Source organism: Ranitomeya imitator, chromosome 4 (genome assembly GCF_032444005.1).
Source record: "Ranitomeya imitator isolate aRanImi1 chromosome 4, aRanImi1.pri, whole genome shotgun sequence".
In the NCBI taxonomy this organism is placed as follows: domain Eukaryota; kingdom Metazoa; phylum Chordata; class Amphibia; order Anura; family Dendrobatidae; genus Ranitomeya; species Ranitomeya imitator.
In genome coordinates, this window is record NC_091285.1 from 642,674,213 (window position 1) to 642,696,618 (window position 22,406).

Sequence of the window (22,406 nt, forward strand, 5' to 3'; positions counted from 1 at the left end):
GGGTATAACCACCACCGTTGTTGGCTTTTGCATCAATACATTGTTTGAGATGAGGAAACCACCATCGCTTTTTCTACTTAAATGCCCAACTTTCATGATAAATATCACTGTAGCGGGAACGTTTTACGTCTTCCATAAATTTCACCGAAAAGTCAAATTTATATTATTTATTATTATAGCGCCATTTATTCCATGGTGCTTTCCATGTGAGGAGGGGTATACATAATAAAACAGGTACAATAATCTTAAACAATACAAGTCATAGCTGGTACAGGAGGAGAGAGGACCCTGCCCGCGAGGGCTCACAATCTACAAGGGATGGGTGAGGATACAGTAGGTGAGGGTAGAGCTGGTCATGCAGCGGTTTGGTCGATCGGTGGTTACTACAGGTTGTAGGCTTGCCGGAAGAGGTAGGTCTTCAGGTTCTTTTTGAAGGTTTCCATGGTAGGCGAGAGTCTGATATATTGGGGTAGAGGGTTCCAGAGTAGGGTGATACGCGAGAGAAATCTTGTATACGATTGTGGGAAGAGGAGATAAGAGGGGAGAAGAGAAGGAGATCTTGTGAGGATCGGAGGTTGCGTGCCGGTAAGTACCGGGAGACGAGGTCACAGATGTACGGAGGAGACAGGTTGTGGATGGCTTTGTACGTCATGGTTAGGGTTTTGTAGTGGAGTCTCTGGGTAATGGAGAGCCAGTGAAGGGATTGACAGAGGGGAGAGGCCGGGGAATAGCGGGGGGATAGGTGGATTAGTCAGGCAGCAGAGTTTAGAATAGATTGGAGGGGTGCGATAGTGTTAGAGGGGAGGCTACAGAGCAGGAGGTTGCAGTAGTCAAGGCGTGAGATGATGAGGGCATGGACTAGGGTTTTTGCAGATTCTTGGTTGAGGACTCCGACAGATAGAGGGTGAGGTGAGGAATAACCTTTTGTGAATAGCGTAGTTTGATCTTTGGATGGATAAAGACAGAAGAAGAATCGAGGCCTTCGAAATGTGGGACTGGAGAAATCAATACCATGGATGGGAAGAACAGCAGCAGCTGGCAGACTCGGTGACAGGAAGTAGAAGGAAGCTCAGCGCCTCCATCTGTGAGTTAGGCTACGTTCACACTAGCGTTGTGCGCCGCTGCGTCGGCGACGCACAACGCACCGAAAAACGCGTGCAAACGCACGCAAAAACGCTGCGTTTTTCGACGCGTGCGTCGTTTTTTGACGAAAATCGGACGCAAGAAAAATGCAACTTGTTGCGTTTTCTTGGTCCGACGCTAGCGTCAAAAAAGACGCACGTGTCGGAAAACGCAACAAGCAAAAACGCATGCGTCCCCCATGTTAAACACAGGGGCGCATGACGCGTGCGTCGCCGCTGCGTCGCCCGACGCTAGCGCGACGCACACTAGCCGAACGCTAGTGTGAACGTAGCCTAATGTGTACAAAACAAGGTGTTGTATTGTTGATCCATGGAAAGCATGCTGTGGCCATGGGCGTCTTATCGCCAGTAACGCGTCAGGTTTAGTGTCCTCTGTATTTGGGGTCTGATACTTTATGGACTTGGTCTACAGTGTGACAATTTAGGAGTTACGTCTGGGACCTGATAATTTAGGGGCTTGGTCCTTTGTCAGTTATTTTAGGGGTCTGGTCCTAAGTCTATTTATTCAGGGTCCTGGTCTGGGGTCTGATGAACATTCGAATTCTCGTTCTCCAGGGAGCCGCGCATTGTTTGCTATCGGGCCTGGCTTCTAGGGAGGCGAAGATGACGGCAACAGGATGAAGAAGATCCAGGAAATATTATTTTTGATGCAGACACCAAATTGTGAATTTTGACTAGTGGCATACATTTATTACTCCGTGCCAGTCTTGTGCCACATTTTGCTTAGTTTCATATGTCCCTTTCACGATGATGCGGTTTTGTAATGATGCCAGGACACAAAGCAAATAATCCAGTAACCATGTCATCCCTGTGAGCAGGACGGGCCTTCAGCCTTTGCTCGCACACAGCACTGAGGTTCTCATTCCCTGACAGCAAGCAGAGAGCCTGGAAAACAATCTATAGAGAACTATGTGCCAGAGACCTGCAGTACCGCGCTGTGGTCAGCAGAGGGCACCACAGCCATAAGCAGGCACAGAGGGGGCGCTGTACTGGGATGGCAGTGAAGCCACAGTTGGGGGTCCGCATTTCACCCCCGGGTCACGCACAGGTCCCGGATTGTACAGCTCTATGTCATACTAGGCCGTGTGCAGTCAGTGAGGCATCTAGCATGGAGTGCGACTGCGCACACCGCAACTGCAGGCACCCCGCCATCATCACCAGTACAAATCCCTTCAGTTCCGTGGTGATTGAATGCTGCGCCGTATGACGTCAGCAGATAGGCGTTCACGCGCGTGTTGTAGTTCTGTTAACTCCCATTCTCATTGGTCAATACTGCAGTGGGACTTTCACTCCCAGCATGCTCTACGGTCTTTTAAACGCCTGTTCTACGTCACTTCCGTTAAAGTGTTGCTTTCTGGGATTGGTAGTTTTAGCTTAATACGAGTGAATTTGCGCTGAAGGGCAACTGGACTACAATTCCCAGATGTCTTGTTAAGCAGGTATCTTCTGTTGTAATATGGGAGTTGTAGTTCTCACTGAGCCTGCAGAGACAATCCTGGCCTATTCATGTGGATTTAATTTATAGGAACCTGACAAATATTGGCAGTGGCAGCTCAGTGTCGGTGACCTAGACTCAGTGGGACTAACCCGCGGTGTGCGGTGCTTGCTGGGTATTGTAGTTGCGCTGTAGAAGGACTACAAGTCCCAGGAATCAAGATTATAGGTGCAAGTGGGAAAGCAGGTAATGTGTGAGCCTGTGTGATGTCATGTACTTGTGTCACCTGTGATGTTGGGATCCATGTTTGTCTATACAAGTGGGATGGACCCTATACAGGTGGGATGGACCCTATACAGGTGGGATGGACCCTATACAGGTGGGGTGGACCCTATACAGATGGGATGGACCCTATACAGGTGAGATGGACCCTATACAGGTGGGATGGACCCTATACAGGTGGGGTGGACCCTATACAGATGGGATGGACCCTATACAGGTGGGATGGACCCTATACAGGTGGGGTGGACCCTATACAGATGGGATGGACCCTATACAGGTGGGGTGGACCCTATACAGGTGGGGTGGACCCTATACAGATGGGATGGACCCTATACAGGTGAGATGGACCCTATACAGGTGGGATGGACCCTATACAGGTGGGATGGACCCTATATAGGTGGGATGGACCCTATACAGGTGGGATGGACCCTATACAGATGGGATGGACCCTATACAGGTGGGGTGGACCCTATACAGGTGGGATGGACCCTATACAGGTGGGATGAACCCTATACAGGTGGGATGGACCTATACAGGTGGGATGGACCCTATACAGGTGGGATGGACCCTATACAGGTGGGATGGACCTATACAGGTGGGATGGACCTATACAGGTGGGATGGACCCTATACAGGTGGGATGGACCCTATACAGGCGGGATGGACCCTATACAGGCGGGATGGTCCCTATACAGGCGGGATGGACCCTATACAGGCGGGATGGACGCTATACAGGTGGGATGGACCTATACAGGTGGGATGGACCTATACAGGTGGGATGGACCCTATACAGGTGGGATGGACGCTATACAGGTGGGATGGACCCTATACAGGCGGGATGGACCCTATACAGGCGGGATGGACCCTATACAGGCGGGATGGACCCTATACAGGCGGGATGGTCCCTATACAGGCGGGATGGACCCTATACAGGCGGGATGGATCCTATACAGGTGGGATGGACACTATAAAGGTGGGATGGACCCTATACAGGTGGGATGGACACTATACAGGTGGGATGGACACTATACAGGTGGGATAGACACTATACAGGTGGGATGGATCCTATACAGGTGGGATAGACCCTATACAGATGGGATGGACAATATAGGTGGGATGGACCCTATACAGGTGGGATGGACCCTATACAGGTGGGATAGACCCTATACAGATGGGATGGACAATATAGGTGGGATGGACCCTATACAGGTGGGGTGGACCCTATACAGGTGGGATGGACCCTATACAGGTGGGATGGACCCTATACAGGTGGGATGGACCTATACAGGCGGGATGGACCCTATACAGGCGGGATGGACCCTATACAGGCGGGATGGACCCTATACAGGCGGGATGGACCCTATACAGGCGGGATGGACACTATACAGGCGGGATGGACACTATACAGGCGGGATGGACACTATACAGGCGGGATGGACCCTATACAGGCGGGATGGACCCTATACAGGCGGGATGGACCCTATACAGGCGGGATGGACCCTATACAGGCGGGATGGACACTATACAGGCGGGATGGACACTATACAGGCGGGATGGACACTATACAGGCGGGATGGACCCTATACAGGCGGGATGGACCCTATACAGGCGGGATGGACCCTACAGTTGTGGCTAAAAGTATTGACACCCCTGCAATTCTGTCACATAATACTCAGTTTCTTCCTGAAAATGATTGCAATCACAAATTCTTTGTTGTTGTTATTATTATCTTGATTTAATTTGTCTTAAATGAAAAAACACAAAAAGAATTGTCCTAAAGCCAAATTGGATATAATTCCACACCAAACATAAAAAAGGGGGAGGACAAAAGTATTGGCACTGTTCGAAAAATCATGTGATGCTTCTCTAATCTGTGTAATTAACAGCACCTGTAACTTACCTGTGGCACCTAACAGGTGTTGGCAATAACTAAATCACACTTGCAGCCAGTTGACATGGATTAAAGTTGACTCAACCTCTGTCCTGTGTCCTTGTGTGTACCACATTGAGCATGGAGAAAAGAAAGAAGACCAAAGAACTGTCTGAGGACTTGAGAAACCAAATTATGAGGAAGCATGAGCAATCTGAAGGCTACAAGTCCATCTCCAAAGACCTGAATGTTCCTGTGTCTACCGTGCGCAGTGTCATCAAGAAGTTTAAAGCCCATGGCACTGTGGCTAACCTCCCTAGATGTGGACGGAAAAGAAAAATTGACAAGAGATTTCAACGCAAGATTGTGCGGATGTTGGATAAAGAACCTCGACTAACATCTAAACAAGTTCAAGCTGCCCTGCAGTCCGAGGGTACAACAGTGTCAACCCGTACTATTCATCGGAATCTGACTGAAAAGGGACTGTATGGTAGGAGACCCAGGAAGACCCCACTTCTTACCCCGAGACATAAAAAAGCTAGGCTGGAGTTTGCCAAAACTTACCTGAAAAAGCCTAAAACATTTTGGAAGAATCTTCTCTGGTCAGATGAGACAAAAGTAGAGCTTTTTGGGCAAAGGCATCAACATAGAGTTTACATGAGAAGAAAAGAGGCATTCAAAGAAAAGAACACGGTCCCTACAGTCAAACATGGCGGCGGTTCCCTGATGTTTTGGAGTTGCTTTGCTGCCTCTGGCACTGGACTGCTTGACCGTGTGCATGGCATTATGAAGTCTGAAGACTACCAACAAATTTTGCAGCATAATGTAGGGCCCAGTGTGAGAAAGATGGGTCTCCCTCAGAGGTCATGGGTCTTCCAGCAGGACAATGACCCAAAACACACTTCAAAAAGCACTAGAAAATGGTTTGAGAGAAAGCACTGGAGACTTCTAAGGTGGCCAGCAATGAGTCCAGACCTGAATCCCATAGAACACCTGTGGAGAGATCTAAAAATGGCAGTTTGGAGAAGGCACCCTTCAAATATCAGGGACCTGGAGTAGTTTGCCAAAGAAGAATGGTCTAAAATTCCAGCAGAGCATTGTAAGAAACTCATTGATGGTTACCGGAAGTGGTTGGTCGCAGTTATTTTGGCTAAAGGTTGTGCAACCAAGTATTAGGCTGAGGGTGCCAATACTTTTGTCTGGCCCATTTTTGGACTTTTGTGTGAAATGATCACTGTTTTGCTTTTTGCTTCATTCTCTTTTGTGTTTTTTTCATTTAAGACAAATTAAATGAAGATAATAATACCAAAGAATTTGTGTTTGCAATCAGTTTCAGGAAGAAACTGAGTATTATCTGACAGAATTGCAGGGGTGTCAATACTTTTGGCCACAACTGTATATAGGTGGAATGGACACCTGCGGACGTCACCAGTAGGTTCTCATTCATGTGTAGTAAGCAGAGATCTTGAAAATGTTAAAAAAAAGAAGCTAAGTATAATAACTATGATTTACATTTGAAAAAAAAAAAATTCTGCTGCCCGAAGTATTTTTGCTGATTTTTACTCCTATGAAGTGTCCTGAATCCAGATGCAAAGTAAGAAGATCTGCACTGCAGCAAAAGTTTTCACAAATGAGACATGTTTGTTTAATGGTTTTAACCCCTTCATGACATTTGGCGCAAGTTTACATCGGTCGGGGAGGGGTTCCCGCAAAGTGACGTACAGTTACATCACAGCGATCGCGCAGGCTCAGGAGCTGTGCCCGCATGATTGCCGCTCGTAAGTGCTAGCCGAGCTCCATGCCACTCCAAACTGTTTAACTTTTTAAGTGTCGCGATTTAGGAGGGAGGGGTGCTCCCTGTCCCATACGAATGGCACCCCACAACATAACTGCGGGTTGCAGATCGTTGTCACAAAAACATGAAGTCACATGACGGCTTCCTGGTTTGCCGGCTACGGTGACCTGACAATGTCTGCAATACATTATACCAGTGATCAGAGTAATAACAGTTAAAGTCTCATAGAGGGACTAGGTAAGAAAAGGGAAAAAAAAAAAGGAATACAAATATTTTTACAATCACAAACTAAAAAGTTCAGTGAACACCCGTAAAAAAAATAAAAAAACAGTGCTTTATCATCATATCGCCCAAAAAAGTGGAATAAAATGCAATCAAAAAGACGCAGGCAAATAAACATGGTAACGGTGAAAACGTCATCTTATCCCGCAAAAAACAAGCCGCCATACTGCTCCGTCAGAGGAAAAATAAAAAAGTTATATAAAATAAAAAAGTTATAGATCTCGGAATAAAGCGATGCAAAAATAATATTTTTTTTCTATAAAATAGTTTTTATTGTGAAAAAAAAAATGATATAAATGTGATATCGCTGTAATTTTACAATTTTACCATACGTGAAACCGCATTAACAGGAAAACAATTCCCGAACTGCTGCTTTTTGTTCATTCTGCCTCCCAAAAATCGAAATAGAAAGCGATTTAAAAAAAAAAAAAGGAATGTGCACAAAAATTGTACCAATAACATGTCAATTCGTCCTGCAAAAAAACAAGTCCTCATGTCACGGATCCCACCGTGCTGCCAACAAAATGTCACTGATCCCACTAATCTGTCACGGTTCACGGGGAAGATACCTTTATGATCCCCACCACTCACCAATTTGTCACAAATTGGGGTTGTTTGGTTGCCCCTGGTTCCTTCTGAAGGGGATTTATCTATATCCCGCTTCCCAGTTCCGTTTTGGAACGTGCAGGTCTCTGGCGCCCCCTTACCCTCAGGTCAGTCGAGGTACGGCACCTAGGGTACTTAGTCGCCAGAAAGGCTGCCTGCTATGTACTGGCTGTTGGGCACGCTACAGCGAGTGCTGTATAACTACTCCCACACAGGCAAGAACAATAATTATCAACGCCGCTGTCGCTACCAAGCCTCCCAAACGCACAGAACAAAATATGCTGCCACCAGCTTCGATTAACGGGTCCGGAGCCAACCTAAATCAGTAGCATAATTCACTTCAGAGGACGCGACAGTTCGCTTAGAGCATGTAGAGACAAGCTACGGTAGTAATCCTATATTTTACTCCAAAAACAGTTAGGCAGTGTTTACAAAGTATAAAAAGATATTATAAAGAAGACAAAATCATGTGTACATTGCAATTACAAATAAACAGGGATTAAAATTGAAAAGAACAATTGCATGTCGTTATGTAATTTTATCTCATGACTGGCCGTGGGCTAAGGAGGAGAAGGATGACCATATATATCTAGATGCATGAGGACAGCTGTTAGCTCACTTCCTGGACCAACACTACACTCTAGCGATGTGTCATTCGGGAACGATCCAACACAAAGAGCCAGCTCCCTGCTATGAACGATGGGAGTCGGCACCCCAGTAAGAGCCGCTAAAATCCCTGAATGGCTCTCACTGGGCATAAAATCCAGGACTTCAGCAGGTGTAACTCTGCCCACCTGAGCAAAACTCCACCCACTCTTCAATTTAATTGGTTCCTAGCAAATGGGTGGAGTTTCTGCAGTAGGTGGGCAGGATTTCGGATACCTGATCAGGTATTTAATAGGGATCCATTTAGGATCCAAAAAGAGTCGGCTCTTTTTGGTGAGCGGAGCCATGAGAGCTGGATCACCAAAATGAGCTGGACTGCCCATCACTACATACGCTCACAACTCAGCAGGGGTAAGATATGCCCTCTCGTTGTGATATCGCTGAGTGGGCTGAGTTATGACATGCACTACTCTCTCTCTTCTTTACGTTTTGGTTTCACCAAACAAAGACATTCTTGGGGAAAGGGAGGGGGGAACGAGGGGCTTGAATTCCACTGGGCTGCAGCAGAGAAAAGAACAGGGGTCAAATTTGCAGCGTGTGTGTCTGTGCCATGGTACCTTCTAGAACTAAGCTCACAATATGGCATATTCACATTATCGTGACACCTCACATGACTTTGTCGGCCCGAAATATGGAAAATTATAGCTCTCAATATACGATGATGCAAAAAAAGTGTCTTTTAGTGCGTGACAGCAGCCCAACATAAAAACCCGCTGTAAATCTGGTATTGCTGTAATGGCACTGACCTGAAGAATAAAGTCGCCTAATCACTTACACTGCACGAGGAACGGTATAAAAAATAAATAAAACCAATTCTTCACCTCCTGTTGATTTGTCCATTCTGCCTCCCAAAGATTGCAGTAAGGCTCGGCACACATTTAACCTGCGCTCTACGCTGAGCGCTTACACTGGAGTTTATTATTTATTTATATAGCACCATTGATTTCATGGTGCTGTACATGAGAAGGGGTTACATACAAATTACAGATATCACTTACAGTAAGCAAACTAACAATGACAGACTGATACAGAGGGGCGAGGACCCTGCCCTTGCGGGCTTACATTCTACAGGATGGTGGGGAAGGAGACAGTAGGTTGAGGGTTGCAGGAGCTCCGGTGTTGGTGAGGCGGTAGCGTGATCAGTACAGGCTGTAAACTTTCCTGAAGAGGTGGGTTTTCAGGTTCTGTCTGAAGGATCCGAATGTGGTTGATAGTCGGATTTGTTGGGACAGAGAATTCCAGAGGATGGGGTATATTTGGGAGAAGTCTTGGAGGCGGTTGGCTGAGGAGCGAATAAGTGTGGAGGAGAGAAGGAGGTCTTGGGAGGACCGGAGATTACGTGAAGGAAGATATCGGGAGATTAGTTCAGAGATATATGGGGGAGACAGGTTATGGATAGCTTTGTAGGTCAGTATTAGTAATTTGAACTGGATACACTGAGGGAATGGGAGCCAGTAAAGAGATTTGCAGAGGGGGAAGCGGAGGACTAGCGAGGAGAGAGATAAATTGGTCAGGCAGCAGAGGTAAGGATGGACTGGAGAGGTGCAAGGGTGTTAGCAGGGAGGTGTTGTGAATTCTGTGGTCAAGCTCCCTCCTGTGGTCATGAGTGGTACTTCGGCTGGTTCTGTCTATGAGCTTCCGCTGATGGATGTGAGTGAGGCTGCGGCTTCTGAGTTTCCTTCCTCAGGTGACGAGGTTAAGTCGTTAGGTGCTGCTCTATTTAACTCCACCTAGTTCTTTGTTCCTGGCCTCCAGTCAATGTTCCAGTATTGGTCTGGCTCTCTCCTGGATCGTTCTTGTGGCCTGTCTGCCCTGCATAAGCTAAGTTCTGCTTGTGTTACTTTTGTTTGCTATATTTTCTGTCCAGCTTGCTACAGTTAGGTCCATATATATTTGGACAGAGACAACATTTTTCTAATTTTGATTATAGAAATTACCACAATGAATTTTTAAAAAAAACAATTCAGATGCAGTTGAAATTCAGACTTTCTGCTTTCATTTGAGGGTATCCACATTTAAATTGGATGAAGGGTTTAGGAGTTTCAGCTCTTTAACATGTGCCACCCAGTTTTTAAAGGGACCAAAAGTAATTGGACAGATTCAATAATTTTAAATAGAATGTTTATTTCTAGTACTTGGTTGAAAACCCTTTGTTGGCAATGACTGCCTGAAGTCTTGAACTCATGGACATCACCAGACCCTGTGTTTCCTCCTTTTTGATGCTCGGCCAGGCCTTCACTGCGGTGGTTTTGACTTCCTGTTTGTTTGTGGGCCTTTCTGTCTGAAGTTTAGTCTTTAACAAGTGACATGCATGCTCAATTGGGATGAGATCAGGTGACTGACTTGGCCTTTCAAGAATATTCCACTTCTTTGCTTTAATAAACTTCTGGGTTGCTTTGGCTTTATGTTTTGGGTCTTTGTCCATCTGTAGTATGAAACGACGACCAATCAGTTTTGCTGCATTTGGCTGGATCTGAGCACACAGTATGTCTCTGAATACCTCAGAATTAATTTGGCTGCTTCTGTCCTGTGTCACATCATCAATAAATACTAGTGAGCCAGTGCCACTGGCAGCCATGCATGCCCAAGCCATCACACTGCCTCCGCCGTGTTTTACAGATGATGTGGTTTCCTTTGGATCATGAGCTGTACCACGCCTTCGCCATACTTTTCTCCTTCCATCATTCTGGTAGAGGTTGATCTTGGTTTCATCTGTCCAAAGAATGTTCTTCCAGAACTGTGCTGGCTTTTTTAGATGTTTTTTAGCAAAGTCCAGTCTAGCCTTTTTATTCTTGATGCTTATGAGTGGCTGCACCCTGCAGTGATCCCTCTGTATTTACTTTCATGCAGTCTTCTCTTTATGGTAGATTTGTATATTGATACGCCGACCTCCTGGAGAGTGTTGTTCGCTTGGTTGGCTGTTGTGAAGGGGTTTCTCTTCACCATGGAGATTATTCTGCGATCATCCACCACTGTTGTCTTCCGTGGGCGCCCAGGTCTTTTTGCATTTATGAGTTCACCAGTGCTTTCTTTCTTTCTCAGCATGTACAAAACTGTAGATTTTGCCACTACTAATATTGTAGCAATTTCTCGGATGGGTTTTTTCTGTTTTCGCAGCTTAAGGATGGCTTATTTCAGCTGCATGGAGAGTTCCTTTGACAGCATGTTTACTTCACAGCAAAACCTTCCAAATGCAAGCACCACACCTCAAATCAACTCCAGGCCTTTTATCTGCTTAATTGAGAATGACATAACGAAGGGATTGCCCACACCGGTCCATGAAATAGTCTTGGAGTCAATTGATAATTTGGTCTCTTTAAAAAACAGGGTGGCAAATGTAAAGGAGCTGAAACACCTAAACCCTTCATCCAATTTTAATGTGCATACCCTCAAATGAAAGCTGAAAGTCTGAACTTCAACTGCATCTGAATTGTTTTGTTTAAAATTCATTGTGGTAATGTTTATAACCAAAATTAGAAAACTGTTGTCTCTGTCCAAATATATATGGACCTAACTGTATATTGGTTTTTCTTGCTTGCTGGAAGCTCTGAGACGCAGAGGAAGCACCTCCGTACCGTTAGTCGGTGCGGAGGGTCTTTTTGCCCCTCTGCGTGGTTGTTTGTAGGTTTTTGTGTTGACCGCAAAGCTATCTTTCCTATCCTCGGTCTATTCAGTAAGTCGGGCCTCACTTTGCTAAATCTATTTCATCTCTGTGTTTGTATTTTCATCTTACTCACAGTCATTATATGTGGGGGGCTGCCTTTTCCTTTGGGGAATTTCTCTGAGGCAAGGTAGGCTTATTTTTCTATCTTCAGGGCTAGTTAGTTTCTCAGGCTGTGCCGAGTTGCATAGGGAGCGTTAGGCGCAATCCACGGCTACCTCTAGTGTGGTATGATAGGATTAGGGATTACGGTCAGCAGAGTTCCCACGTCTCAGAGCTCGTCCTATATTAGTAACTATCAGGTCACTTTGTGTGCTCTTAACCACTAGGTCCATTGTGGTTCTGAATCACCTGTTCATAACAGGGAGGCCAGAGAAAAGGATGTTGCAGTAGTCGAAGTGGGAGATGATGAGGGCATGCACAAGCATTTTAATAAATTAAGGAGAGGACGGATTCTGGAGATATTTTTGAGCTGGAGGTGGAAAGAGCTTGGATGTTCGGTTTGAAGGACAGGGCAGATTCAAGGGTTACTCCGAGGCAACAGACTTCCGGTACAGGGAAAAGCGTTATGTCGTTAATTGCGATAGATAGGTCAGGTAAGATCTATAAGATGGTGGAAAGATGATGAGTTCAGATTTGTCCACATTGAGTTTGAGGAAGCGAGAGGAGAAGAAAGAGGATATGGCTGATAGACACTCTGAGATTGTGGACAGCAGAGAAGTGACATCTGGGCCAGAGAGGTAGATCTGAGTGTCATCAGCATACAGGTGGTACTGGAATCCATGGAACTTTATGAGTTGTCCCAGGCCAAGTGTATAGATTGAGAAGAGTAAGGGTCCTAGAACAGAGCCTTGGGGGACTCCCAACAGAAAGAGGGTGGGATGAGTAGGTAGTGTGGGAGACGTTGAATGTGCGGTTGGAAAGGTATGAGGAGATCCAAGATAGGGCGAGGTCTTTGATGCCAAAGGAGGAGAGGATCTGTAGTAGGAGGCAGTGGTCAACTGTGTCAAAAGCAGAGGACAGGTCTAGAAAAAGGAGTATAGAGTATTGTCCGTTAGCTTTGGCTGTAAGTAGGTCATTAGTAATTTTGGTCAGGGCTGTCTCAGTTGAGTGATGGGGGTGGAAACTAGATTGTAGATTGTCAAAGAGCAAGTTAGATGAGAGGTAAAGGGAAAGTTCTGTGTGGACATGCTGCTCCAGGAGTTTGGAAATGAATGGGAGCAGCGATATTGTGCGATAGTAGTTGGATCAAGGGTTGGCTTTTTAAGGATATGCGTGAGTGTGGCATGTTTGAAAGCAGAAGGGAAGGGGCCAGAAGTTAGCGATAGTTTGAAGAGGTGGGTTAGGGATGGGATAAGAGCGCACAGGTCGATGAGGTTGGGGAGGAGGTGGGATGGGGTCGAGCGCACAGGTCTTAAGGAGCGATTTGGAGAGGAGACAATTAAGCCCCCCTTCAGTGATGTTGGATGGGGAGGTTATGGGGTTTGGGCATTAGTCTGGTATACAAAGCGGTTGTGGTGGTTGAACAATGAAGACTTGCCTTGTTTGGTCGATCTTATTTTTAAAGTGTGTGGCAAAGTCCTCAGCAGAGATGAGGAAGTTTGGAGGGGGCAGTGGGGGGGCGGAGGAGGGAGTTAAAGGTTTTGAATAACTGGGGTTGTAGGATAGGGAAGATAGGATGGTTGTGAAGTAGGCCTGTTTAGCAGTGGTGAGAGCAGATTTGAAAGGGAGTGTTGCCAGTTTGAATGCAGCGAAGTCGTCTTGCGAATGTGTTTTCTTCCAACGCCTTTTCCTCAACCCTGGACACTTGCCGGAGTTTTTTAGTGATGTTATTGTGCCAGGTTTCCGTGTAAATTTCTGAAATGCATGATTCAGACAGAACCCGGGCGAAAGAATCCTTATAATGAGGCAGATAGAGGCACTATGGACACCATCTGACCTGTGATCCTGTGGTGTCGTGAGCAAGCAGTCTTAGAACGGAGGGGAGATTTGTGTACTGGGTGAAAGATTTTGTCTTTGTGTTCTTGCCTGTAATATACATGGTTTTGAGGCTCTCGCCACCATTGGAACTCCAAAGCTGAGACTTTTTTTCTGACCCTTATTCTACTGTCAGGTTTTCAGCACATTTTTCATACCTTTTATTATAATCACCTGTGGGTCGGTCCGAAGGGCGAAGGGTGTTGTTGGTCTTGGTTCGGCGCCTCCCATCTTTTTGAGATGCTATCCTCTTTCATGCTACGTGTGGATGACGCAACCCTATGTCATCCGCACAGTCTCCCCGGCATCAAGCTCCTGGGCAGGCGTACTTCTCTGCTCTGACAAGGGAGGGCAGAGCAAAGTACTGCAGTGTGCATGCGCTGGGAAAGGTCAATCAGCGCCGGCACATGCACACTGCAGTACTTCAATCTCCCCATGTCAATCTTTAACATCAAGATTTAAGATTTAATTAAGCAATTGTTCTGGCACCCACCGTCCCCTTGCCATGTCAGCTGAGGGCCTATCGACGGCCCCCATCAAAGCTTGGTGCTCCTCAATCTTGGTACTTTTATTAAACCGATCCATAGAAACCCTTTTTCAACACAACTTCAGTCAGCATGTTACTGGTGCTACTGTGAGCAGCCTCTGTGGCCTAAACGTGCTACCATGGCCTGTAGCATCTCCGGACTTGTCTCCCGTCAAGCCCATCTGGGACATCAAAGGGAGCTGTCAGCAGCAGATCTTGATGATTTGACCAAGTGCATACAGTGCGGAAGAACATTCTTTAGACAACTGTTAATAACCTCATTGCTAACGGCCAAGACGTATAAGTGCGGGTTTTTCTGAACGTGGTTCTCATATTCCATACTGAATAAATTCAGATGTTTTGAAAATTTTGTTTCCATGCTTTCATTATTTACATAGACATATTACGGGTATCTATCCTGTGATTTCCATCATTTCGACTTGTACTTTTTGGTGTTGCAGTTTCAGTGTTGAGGAGAGTATATAGGGAAAATCTCAATTATTTTTTTTTTCTTTTACATACAGGACAATTTTGGGGGGCAGAATCATGCCTAGCTGTTTGGTAAACCAATGTAATAGCAACACTGGAAGAAAGGGCCAAAGTGAGCAGATAATTTTGCACCCCTTCCCTAAGAATATTTCAAGAATAACAGTATGGCTCCAACAGACCGGACAGATCTTTAAAGATCTAAATGCTTTGGCCCAGAAAATATTGGATGGGAACAAACAGAACAAATATCGTCTATGCTCGCTCCACTTTACCCCGGAATCATACATCATCAATGTCAACCATCGTGGAAAATCTTTGAGTTGTCATGCCGTACCCTCTATTTTCCCAAATGTTAAAGAAGGAGAAAATGTCATCGAAGAAAATTTGAAGAAAAAATATGTGAGAAGAGAAAACATACAAATAGATGCGAAAAACCAGAGCCTCCAACATTCTTTGATAGAACTTCCAACCACCATAACTATCCAAAGAATAAAGGTAGAAGAGGATCTTCTTCAGGTCTATCCCACCAGCTTCAGTAATGGAAGACTATATGCTGAGGAGGAAGAAATGTTCCAGGATGTGGAAATTACAAAAATTGGATTTTGCAACACTGAAACCCAAACAGATGACACGCTATTGAATTTCCCTCTTGTTTTTAAAGAGAAGCAAGCGGTGGGATCTGATGTTCTGGACAAACCGCCCTCGCCCGGTGCGTATCGACGTAGTGTTTTTCCAATGTTTACAAGCAGAGATGGGATTTGCAGGCAGCGGTCACGTAAATAGTCAGTGAGCACTAGAGCATTGCGAACCTCCTCCTCTTCCATGCTGGCCTTCCCTGCTCCAATTTTAATTAGCCAGATAGGCACAATATCTTGGGGCACCATAGTAGAAGTTCTAATTGCCCGTCCCTAAAAAAGAAAACATAATATTCGGTGCGGTCACAGAAGAGCAAACCAGTATACAGAATACCAAATAGTATAATGTCTTCCACATAGTCCTGCAAATAGTATGATGGTCCCCACATAGTCCTCCATATAGTATAATGGTCCCCACATAGCACTCCAAATAGTATAATGGGCTCTACATAGTCCTCCATAAAGTATAATAGGCCCCATATGGTCCTCCATACAGTATTATGGACTCCACATAGTCCTCCTTACAGTATAATGGTCCCACATAGTCCTCCATACAGTATAATGGGTCCCGCATAGTCCTCCATACAGTATAATGGGCCCCGCATAGAACTCCATACAGTATAATGGTCCCTGCATTGTCTTTCATATGGTATGATGGGCCCTGTATAGCCCTCCATACAGTATAATGGGTCACACATAGTCCGCCGTGCAGTATGATGGGCCACGCATAGTCCTCCATGCAGTATGATGGTCCCGCATAATCCTCCATGCAGTATGATGGGCCTGCATAGTTTGCCATGCAGTATGATGGGCCCCACATAGTCCGTCATGCAATACGATGGGCCCGCATAGTCCGCCATGCAGAATGAAGGGCCCCGCATAGTCCGCCTTGCAGAATGAAGGGCCCCGCATAGTCCGCCATGCAGTATGATGAGCCACGCATAGTCCTCCATGTAGAATGATGGGCCCTGCATAGTCTGCCATGCAGAATGACGGGCCAAGCCTAGTCTGCCATGCAGAATGATGGACCATGCATAGTGCTCCATGCAGTATGATGGGCCATGCATAGTGCTCCATGCAGTATGATGGGCCACGCATAGTCCTCCATGCAGTATGATGGGCCACGCAAAGTCCTCTTGGGCCACTCCTGGTTTTCCAAGCAGTATGATGGGTCACGCATGGTCCTCCATGCAGTATGATGGGCCACGCATGGTCCTCCATGCAGTATGATGGGCCACGCATGTCCTCCATGCAGTATGATGGGCCACGCATGGTCCTCCATGCAGTATGATGGGCCACGCATGGTCCTCCATGCAGTATGATGGGCCACGCATGGTCCTCCATGCAGTATGATGGGCCACGCATGGTCCTCCATGCAGTATGATGGGCCACGCATGGTCCTCCATGCAGTATGATGGGCCACGCATGGTCCTCCATGCAGTATGATGGGCCACGCATGGTCCTCCATGCAGTATGATGGGCCACGCATGGTCCTCCATGCAGTATGATGGGCCACGCGTATCCTCCATGCAGTATGATGGGCCACGCATGGTCTTCCATGCAGTATGATGGGCCACGCATGGTCCTCCATGCAGTATGATGGGCCACGCATGGTCCTCCATGCAGTATGATGGGCCACGCATGGTCCTCCATGCAGTATGATGGGCCACGCATGGTCCTCCATGCAGTATGATGGGCCCGCATAGTCTGCCATGCAGTATGATGGGCTCCACATAGTTCGCCATGCAATACGATGGGCCCGCATAGCATGGAGGACATAATAAAAATAAATAAATACTCACCTCTTCTAATTTCCCCGCTGCTTCCCAGCATCCCATACCTTTGGATCAAGAGTGGAGCCTGGGAAGCCAGTAGGTAAAAGGTGGTTTGCAGGGCTCTGATCTGGCGATTATGGACTACTGACGTGGCCGCTGGACCAGGGCCCTGAAAATCTTTTTTTTCTCATCTCTATTTACAAGCCAAGGATATTTTCAACTATTATTAGATTTCTGTGAAGGTGCAAGACTTATCATTATCATTATCAGTAACAAATGAGCCACTTCTTATCTTGGTCACATAGAAAGTACCTTGGAGATAGACAATTAAAGGGACGCTGTCAGCACAGAATGACTGTGCAAACCAAGTACAGGCTCTCTGTGCACCCTTGGCCAAAGATTTAAGTGCTCCTTCCTACCTGGTTGTTTTCCATCTATCTCTGGCTTTCTCTGGCTCTATAAAGCCATAACTGTCAAAGAAAAGGAGGGTTGCGATAGAGAGAAAAAAGTAGGTAAGAAGGTGCACTTATTGTTTGGCTATGCCATGCTGCACTGAGCTCCTGTACTTCGTTGGAACAGTCATTCTGTGCTGACATATTCCTTTTAAAATATGACTCCACGACATCCTAGTGAAAACGACTGAGATCTCTTTCGGGCTTGGTATTTCTGTTCTTACAGAGATTACTAAAGCTCCTCCTGTAACAATATTTCCACTTTGTGTGCTTTAGTGATTCTCACCGGCCTCAGAGCAGCGCTTACAAGCTCTATTGGAAAGTGCTTGTAAGCACTGGGCAAGTTCAGACATTGCTGTTACTTGGTGGCCAGTAACCGAGGCAGTGACTCATAAACAATAAAATAAAAAATCACTATGGTTTTAATAGCAAGTAAATTGCACAGTTGCTGTTTTTTTTTACAAACGCTTTGCAATTTTACCCGTTAACAGACAGGAGACAAGCCTTTAACAAAAAAAAAAAGCAAACCGTGATATAAGGAAACTAGTCTGATAAATCCCGTTTTGATAGCGCCATGAGTTTGCGCAGTGAACACAATGCCATTTTGTTGTTAGTGTTTACGACCAGTTCTTTTTTTTCGGTCAAGTTTCAGATTTCTGCAGTCAGTGCAGATAAGGATGTGGCCTACCTTTCGTTGAGCCGGACATTACATTTATATAGTTTCCCATCTTGCTGGGTTCTCATGTTTGAGACCAAGTCCTGATCAGCCTTTATTCACATTGGCGTCACATTGACACATGGTAAGGTTTTAATTCTACAGGTTAGGACCATCCTGAATTTGGGTACACCTTGACACTTGTGGGATGGCTTTTACGCTTTTTTTTTTTAAATAAAAAACTATGTTTACGAAGTACCCTATTTCTTTATATGCACTCTTGCTTTTACGTATTTACTTACAGCGGGGTATATGTTCCTTTTGTTTGTGTCTTAGGTTTTGTCTGTTTAATGGCGCCAATGTCAACATGCTCCTATTTTGCATGTATACCAACTTATACTCCAGTTCATTTTTTTCGGTCTAGTCTGCACAACTTGGAAGGACAAATATGCAGTCTAATGGAACAGTAGAACAATGAGAGATTACCGCTCCCCACCTTTCCCCAATTCTGTGGGACAATTAAATTAAATGAGAGCTGTGGGGATATAAAAGGGTCCTGCCACTGTTAACGGGGTGACTACAGGACGTCAGCCCAGGAACCACGGTTCCAACTGGTGGAATACAGATCGGCTCCACTGCCCTTCACTGAACCCACAAAGTCATTTGGAGAACCCAGGTTAGGACAATCATATCACCTGTCCACATACCTCACTGTGCTCGGTCAGCTTCCTAATCTTGCTACCTCCTCCCTGTGGGTGCTACTGGTTAGGGGTAATTGGCCCTGGATGCCCCGAAGTTGTGGAGGTTCTAATTCCCAGCGAGCCAGCGGAAGGGTGAGACTCTGTCATTTGCACCATTTTGTGTACTTGCTGGGAATGTACTTTGTTGTTGATCCTATAAAGTCTTACCGGAGTGTGGCACTTTCACCCTGTGTTGTCCGAGTAGTGTTCTGATCACGGGGAAGGAGTACGGGCATTCAGTAGGATGAGCCATGGCCCATGAGGTCTTTCTAAAGACAGCCAGGCAAACGGACGAGAGCACCCTCTGACCCTCGTGTTTCCGCTTACCTTTTTTACCCCGATGAGTTAAAAATTCTGTGCAGATTGATTTCTTTATACATCTCTATAAATATATATTTATTTCATTTTTTTTCTCATTAATGTACACTCTGCACCCCATCTTGACTGAAAAAAAACAGAAATATAGAATTTTTTGCAAATTTAATAAAAAAAAAACCTAGGATTTCTCCTTTGTTATGCTTTGCCTTTACTGCAGTTGACTTCAGCTGTTGCTTGTTATTGTGCTTTCCTTCTTCAGTTTTGTCATAAGCATGTGACTGCTCGATGGGGTTGGGATCTGGTGATCTCGGAAATTATAGCCTTGTACACTTTATAATTAATCCGGCTGCTTGTTTCTTCAATCATATCATTAATAAACACTAGTGACCTAGTGCCATTTGAAGCCATACATGCCCAAGCCTTCATACTTTCTTCTTCACATCATTCTGGTACAGAGTGTTCTTCACTTGGGTGGATGTTGTGAAAGGGGTTTTTCTTCACCATGGAAAGGATTTTGCGATCATCCACCACTGTTGTCTTCTGTGGTCATCCAGCCCTTTTGACTTCCCATGCTCCCAAATTATTGATTTGGCCATTCCCAACATTTCTACTATCTCACTGATAGATCTCTTCTTTTTATTCAGACTAATGATGCTCTGTTTCACTTCCATTGAGATTTCCTTTGACTGCATGTTGTGGGTTCACAGCAACAGCTTCCAAAATGCAAATGACGCACATCTAGTCAGAAACCTTTCACCTACGTATTTGATGATAGATTAATGAGGGAAAAGCCAATGCTATGTTCACACGTTGCATTTTTTAATGCAAATTTTAAGCTGTGTTTTACAGTACCAGCAAAAGCTATGAGATTTCAGAAATCTCATGCACACATTGTTTTTTTTTTTTTATCCTGACAGAATTGGAAAATTGCTGTGTTTTTGAAAACTGTATCATGTAACGTCTTTCCGCTTTATTACAGCATTTTTTCACCCATACAAAGTAATGAGTAAGTGCAAAAACGCAGTAAAAGCGCAGGTATCAGGTTTTTCTGCGTTTTTAGTGAGAAAAGCTGATACAGCAGTATGTGAAACCCATTTATTTGTGTTATTTTACCAAGTTTAAACCATAATGTCTTTGTGTCCTCACCTGGGCATGGATGTTTGGATTAGTGCAGTTTAATTAAAGTAGTGATGTGTTAAAAAAAAAAAAAAAAAAGTAAAACATTGGCCAACCAAGGTGTGAAATTGAATAATACCTGATCAACTCAAGGGCTGAATAAAGTACGAAAGTAAACAGTGTCCTACAAACTCAATGCTTTGCCAATGTCTTAGGTAAACTATTCCTGACCAATTCACCTCCCCCGTCTGTTACATTTGTAATTGTGTATTGTTCATGAACTCATGTGAACTTTTTTGTTCAGAATAGTTACTCTTTTTTCATACATAAAAATCTTTGACGCAAAACTGAACTTTGGGATCCTGAAAAACGGCGCTGGTAAGGGAGGTGAGTATAAACTATTATTTTATTAGCGCCAAATATTTTGATCAAAAAGGGGTTGTCCTAGTATGGACAACCCCTTTAAGTTAGGTTTTTTTATGGCCATCTAAAATTTTTCAAAGACAGAATTAGAATACTATATAGTAACTTGAAGACGAATGCTCACCTTACCTATTTTTTGCTCCATTTCCAACACATCCCAGTACCCCGCTAAATCACTGGAGGCCAGACTGGCAGAGGATCTGGAATGGTGAGAACATGACGAGGGAGTATTGCTACTTATTGGCACGATTTGAAGCTCTTGGGTCCCAATGCGAGATTTCCAAAAAGGGCCTTAACCTTGACATTTTTTTAAGGGATATGGATACTGACACGGGCATTTTTGCATGTTTTTGGACTAAAAATAATGTTTATATCAGGTTTTCATTACAAATTTTGTACACTTTTTTCCTTTTATGTGTCCTCTGTGACGCACCGTCTCTTGCTGGCTGCTGAATGGCATAACTAAGAACCTTCAGTGTGCTCAATCCGACAGGGAGTTTGTAACTGTTTTGCTTATTATGGAGCTTCCAGCTGATGTATAATCTCATGGAAGTTCACCTCTCCTTTGAAGTGGTTTGTGGTCATAAATTAGCTCAGAGAAGATAAGAGATTATAATTATTATTATTATTTAACCGTCTTCGGCTCGGTCTCGAGCCATGGTAACTTGATGAATGAACGATCTGTTGGAAGATCTATCTTGTACAAGCCTAGATATGTCCATCAGGGTCTTCTCCACCATTATCTTGATTGTATCAAGCCATCGAGTTGGTGGTCTTCCTCTTCGCCTTGTTCCTTCTATTCTTTCGACCGTGATGTCCTTCTTCAGTGATTGCTCTCTTCATATGATGTGTCCAAACTAGGCAAGTAAAGCTTTGTGATCCTTTCTTTGAGTGACATGTCTGGCTATATTTGTTCCAAAATGCATTTGTTCTTCTTGCCAGGGTCACTGGCACTGTATATGAGGGGAGATATGTGTCACGAAGATTGTTTCTTCCGTGATCTAGAAACCCATAAGTTTCTCTCCAACATGCTGTGGGCTGAAGTGGTTAATCAGCCATGATAAGGGACATATTTTTTAGGTGAGTAGGTCAGAGATGGGTGGGATGCCTACTCACCATAGCTCCACCTCAAGGCGGTGGCTGGGGTGTTAAATGTTGAGCCACTGTATTTTTTTCTCTGTTGTGGTTTGGAGAGGACAGTCTCCAGACGTGGCTCCAGGAGGAGCTGAAGACATATGCTGGTCTGAGCAGGTGAAGCCCTCAGAGATAAGAACTTTGCTGTGATTTATGTTTTGTTTTGCCATTATGCCAGAAAGGCCATGTTTACTTTACTGAACCCTGCTATGGTTAGTGCTGTTCCATAATAAACCAACAGGTTAGTTACCTAAGAAGCGTTCCTGTGTCTACTTCTGAGAGCAGCTACGGGAGTCAACCCCTCACACCATCCATCCTTCTCCAGCACCACATTTCAAAGGCGTAGATTCTTCTGTCTTGTTTCTTTATTATCCAGGTTTTGCATTCATATGTTGCTACAGAAAAAAAAAAAACAGAATATGTACGAG

General features: G+C 45.0%; 1 protein-coding gene across 3 annotated transcripts in view; it reads left to right on the forward strand.

Moving 5' to 3' along the window:
* The first annotated feature begins 2,579 nt into the window (after nucleotides 1-2,579).
* LOC138677066 (uncharacterized) overlaps nucleotides 2,580-22,406 on the forward strand; it is a 36,154-nt gene continuing 16,327 nt past the window's right edge. The window contains exons 1-2 of one of the 3 annotated variants that reach the window (XM_069766899.1): nucleotides 2,580-2,823; nucleotides 14,766-15,439. In XM_069766899.1, coding sequence (XP_069623000.1) covers nucleotides 14,788-15,439 — 652 coding nt within the window. In that variant the 5' untranslated portion in view covers nucleotides 2,580-2,823; nucleotides 14,766-14,787. The remainder of the gene's footprint in view (nucleotides 2,824-14,765; nucleotides 15,440-22,406) is intronic. The other 2 variants (XM_069766898.1, XM_069766900.1) reach the window with 2 other exon arrangements.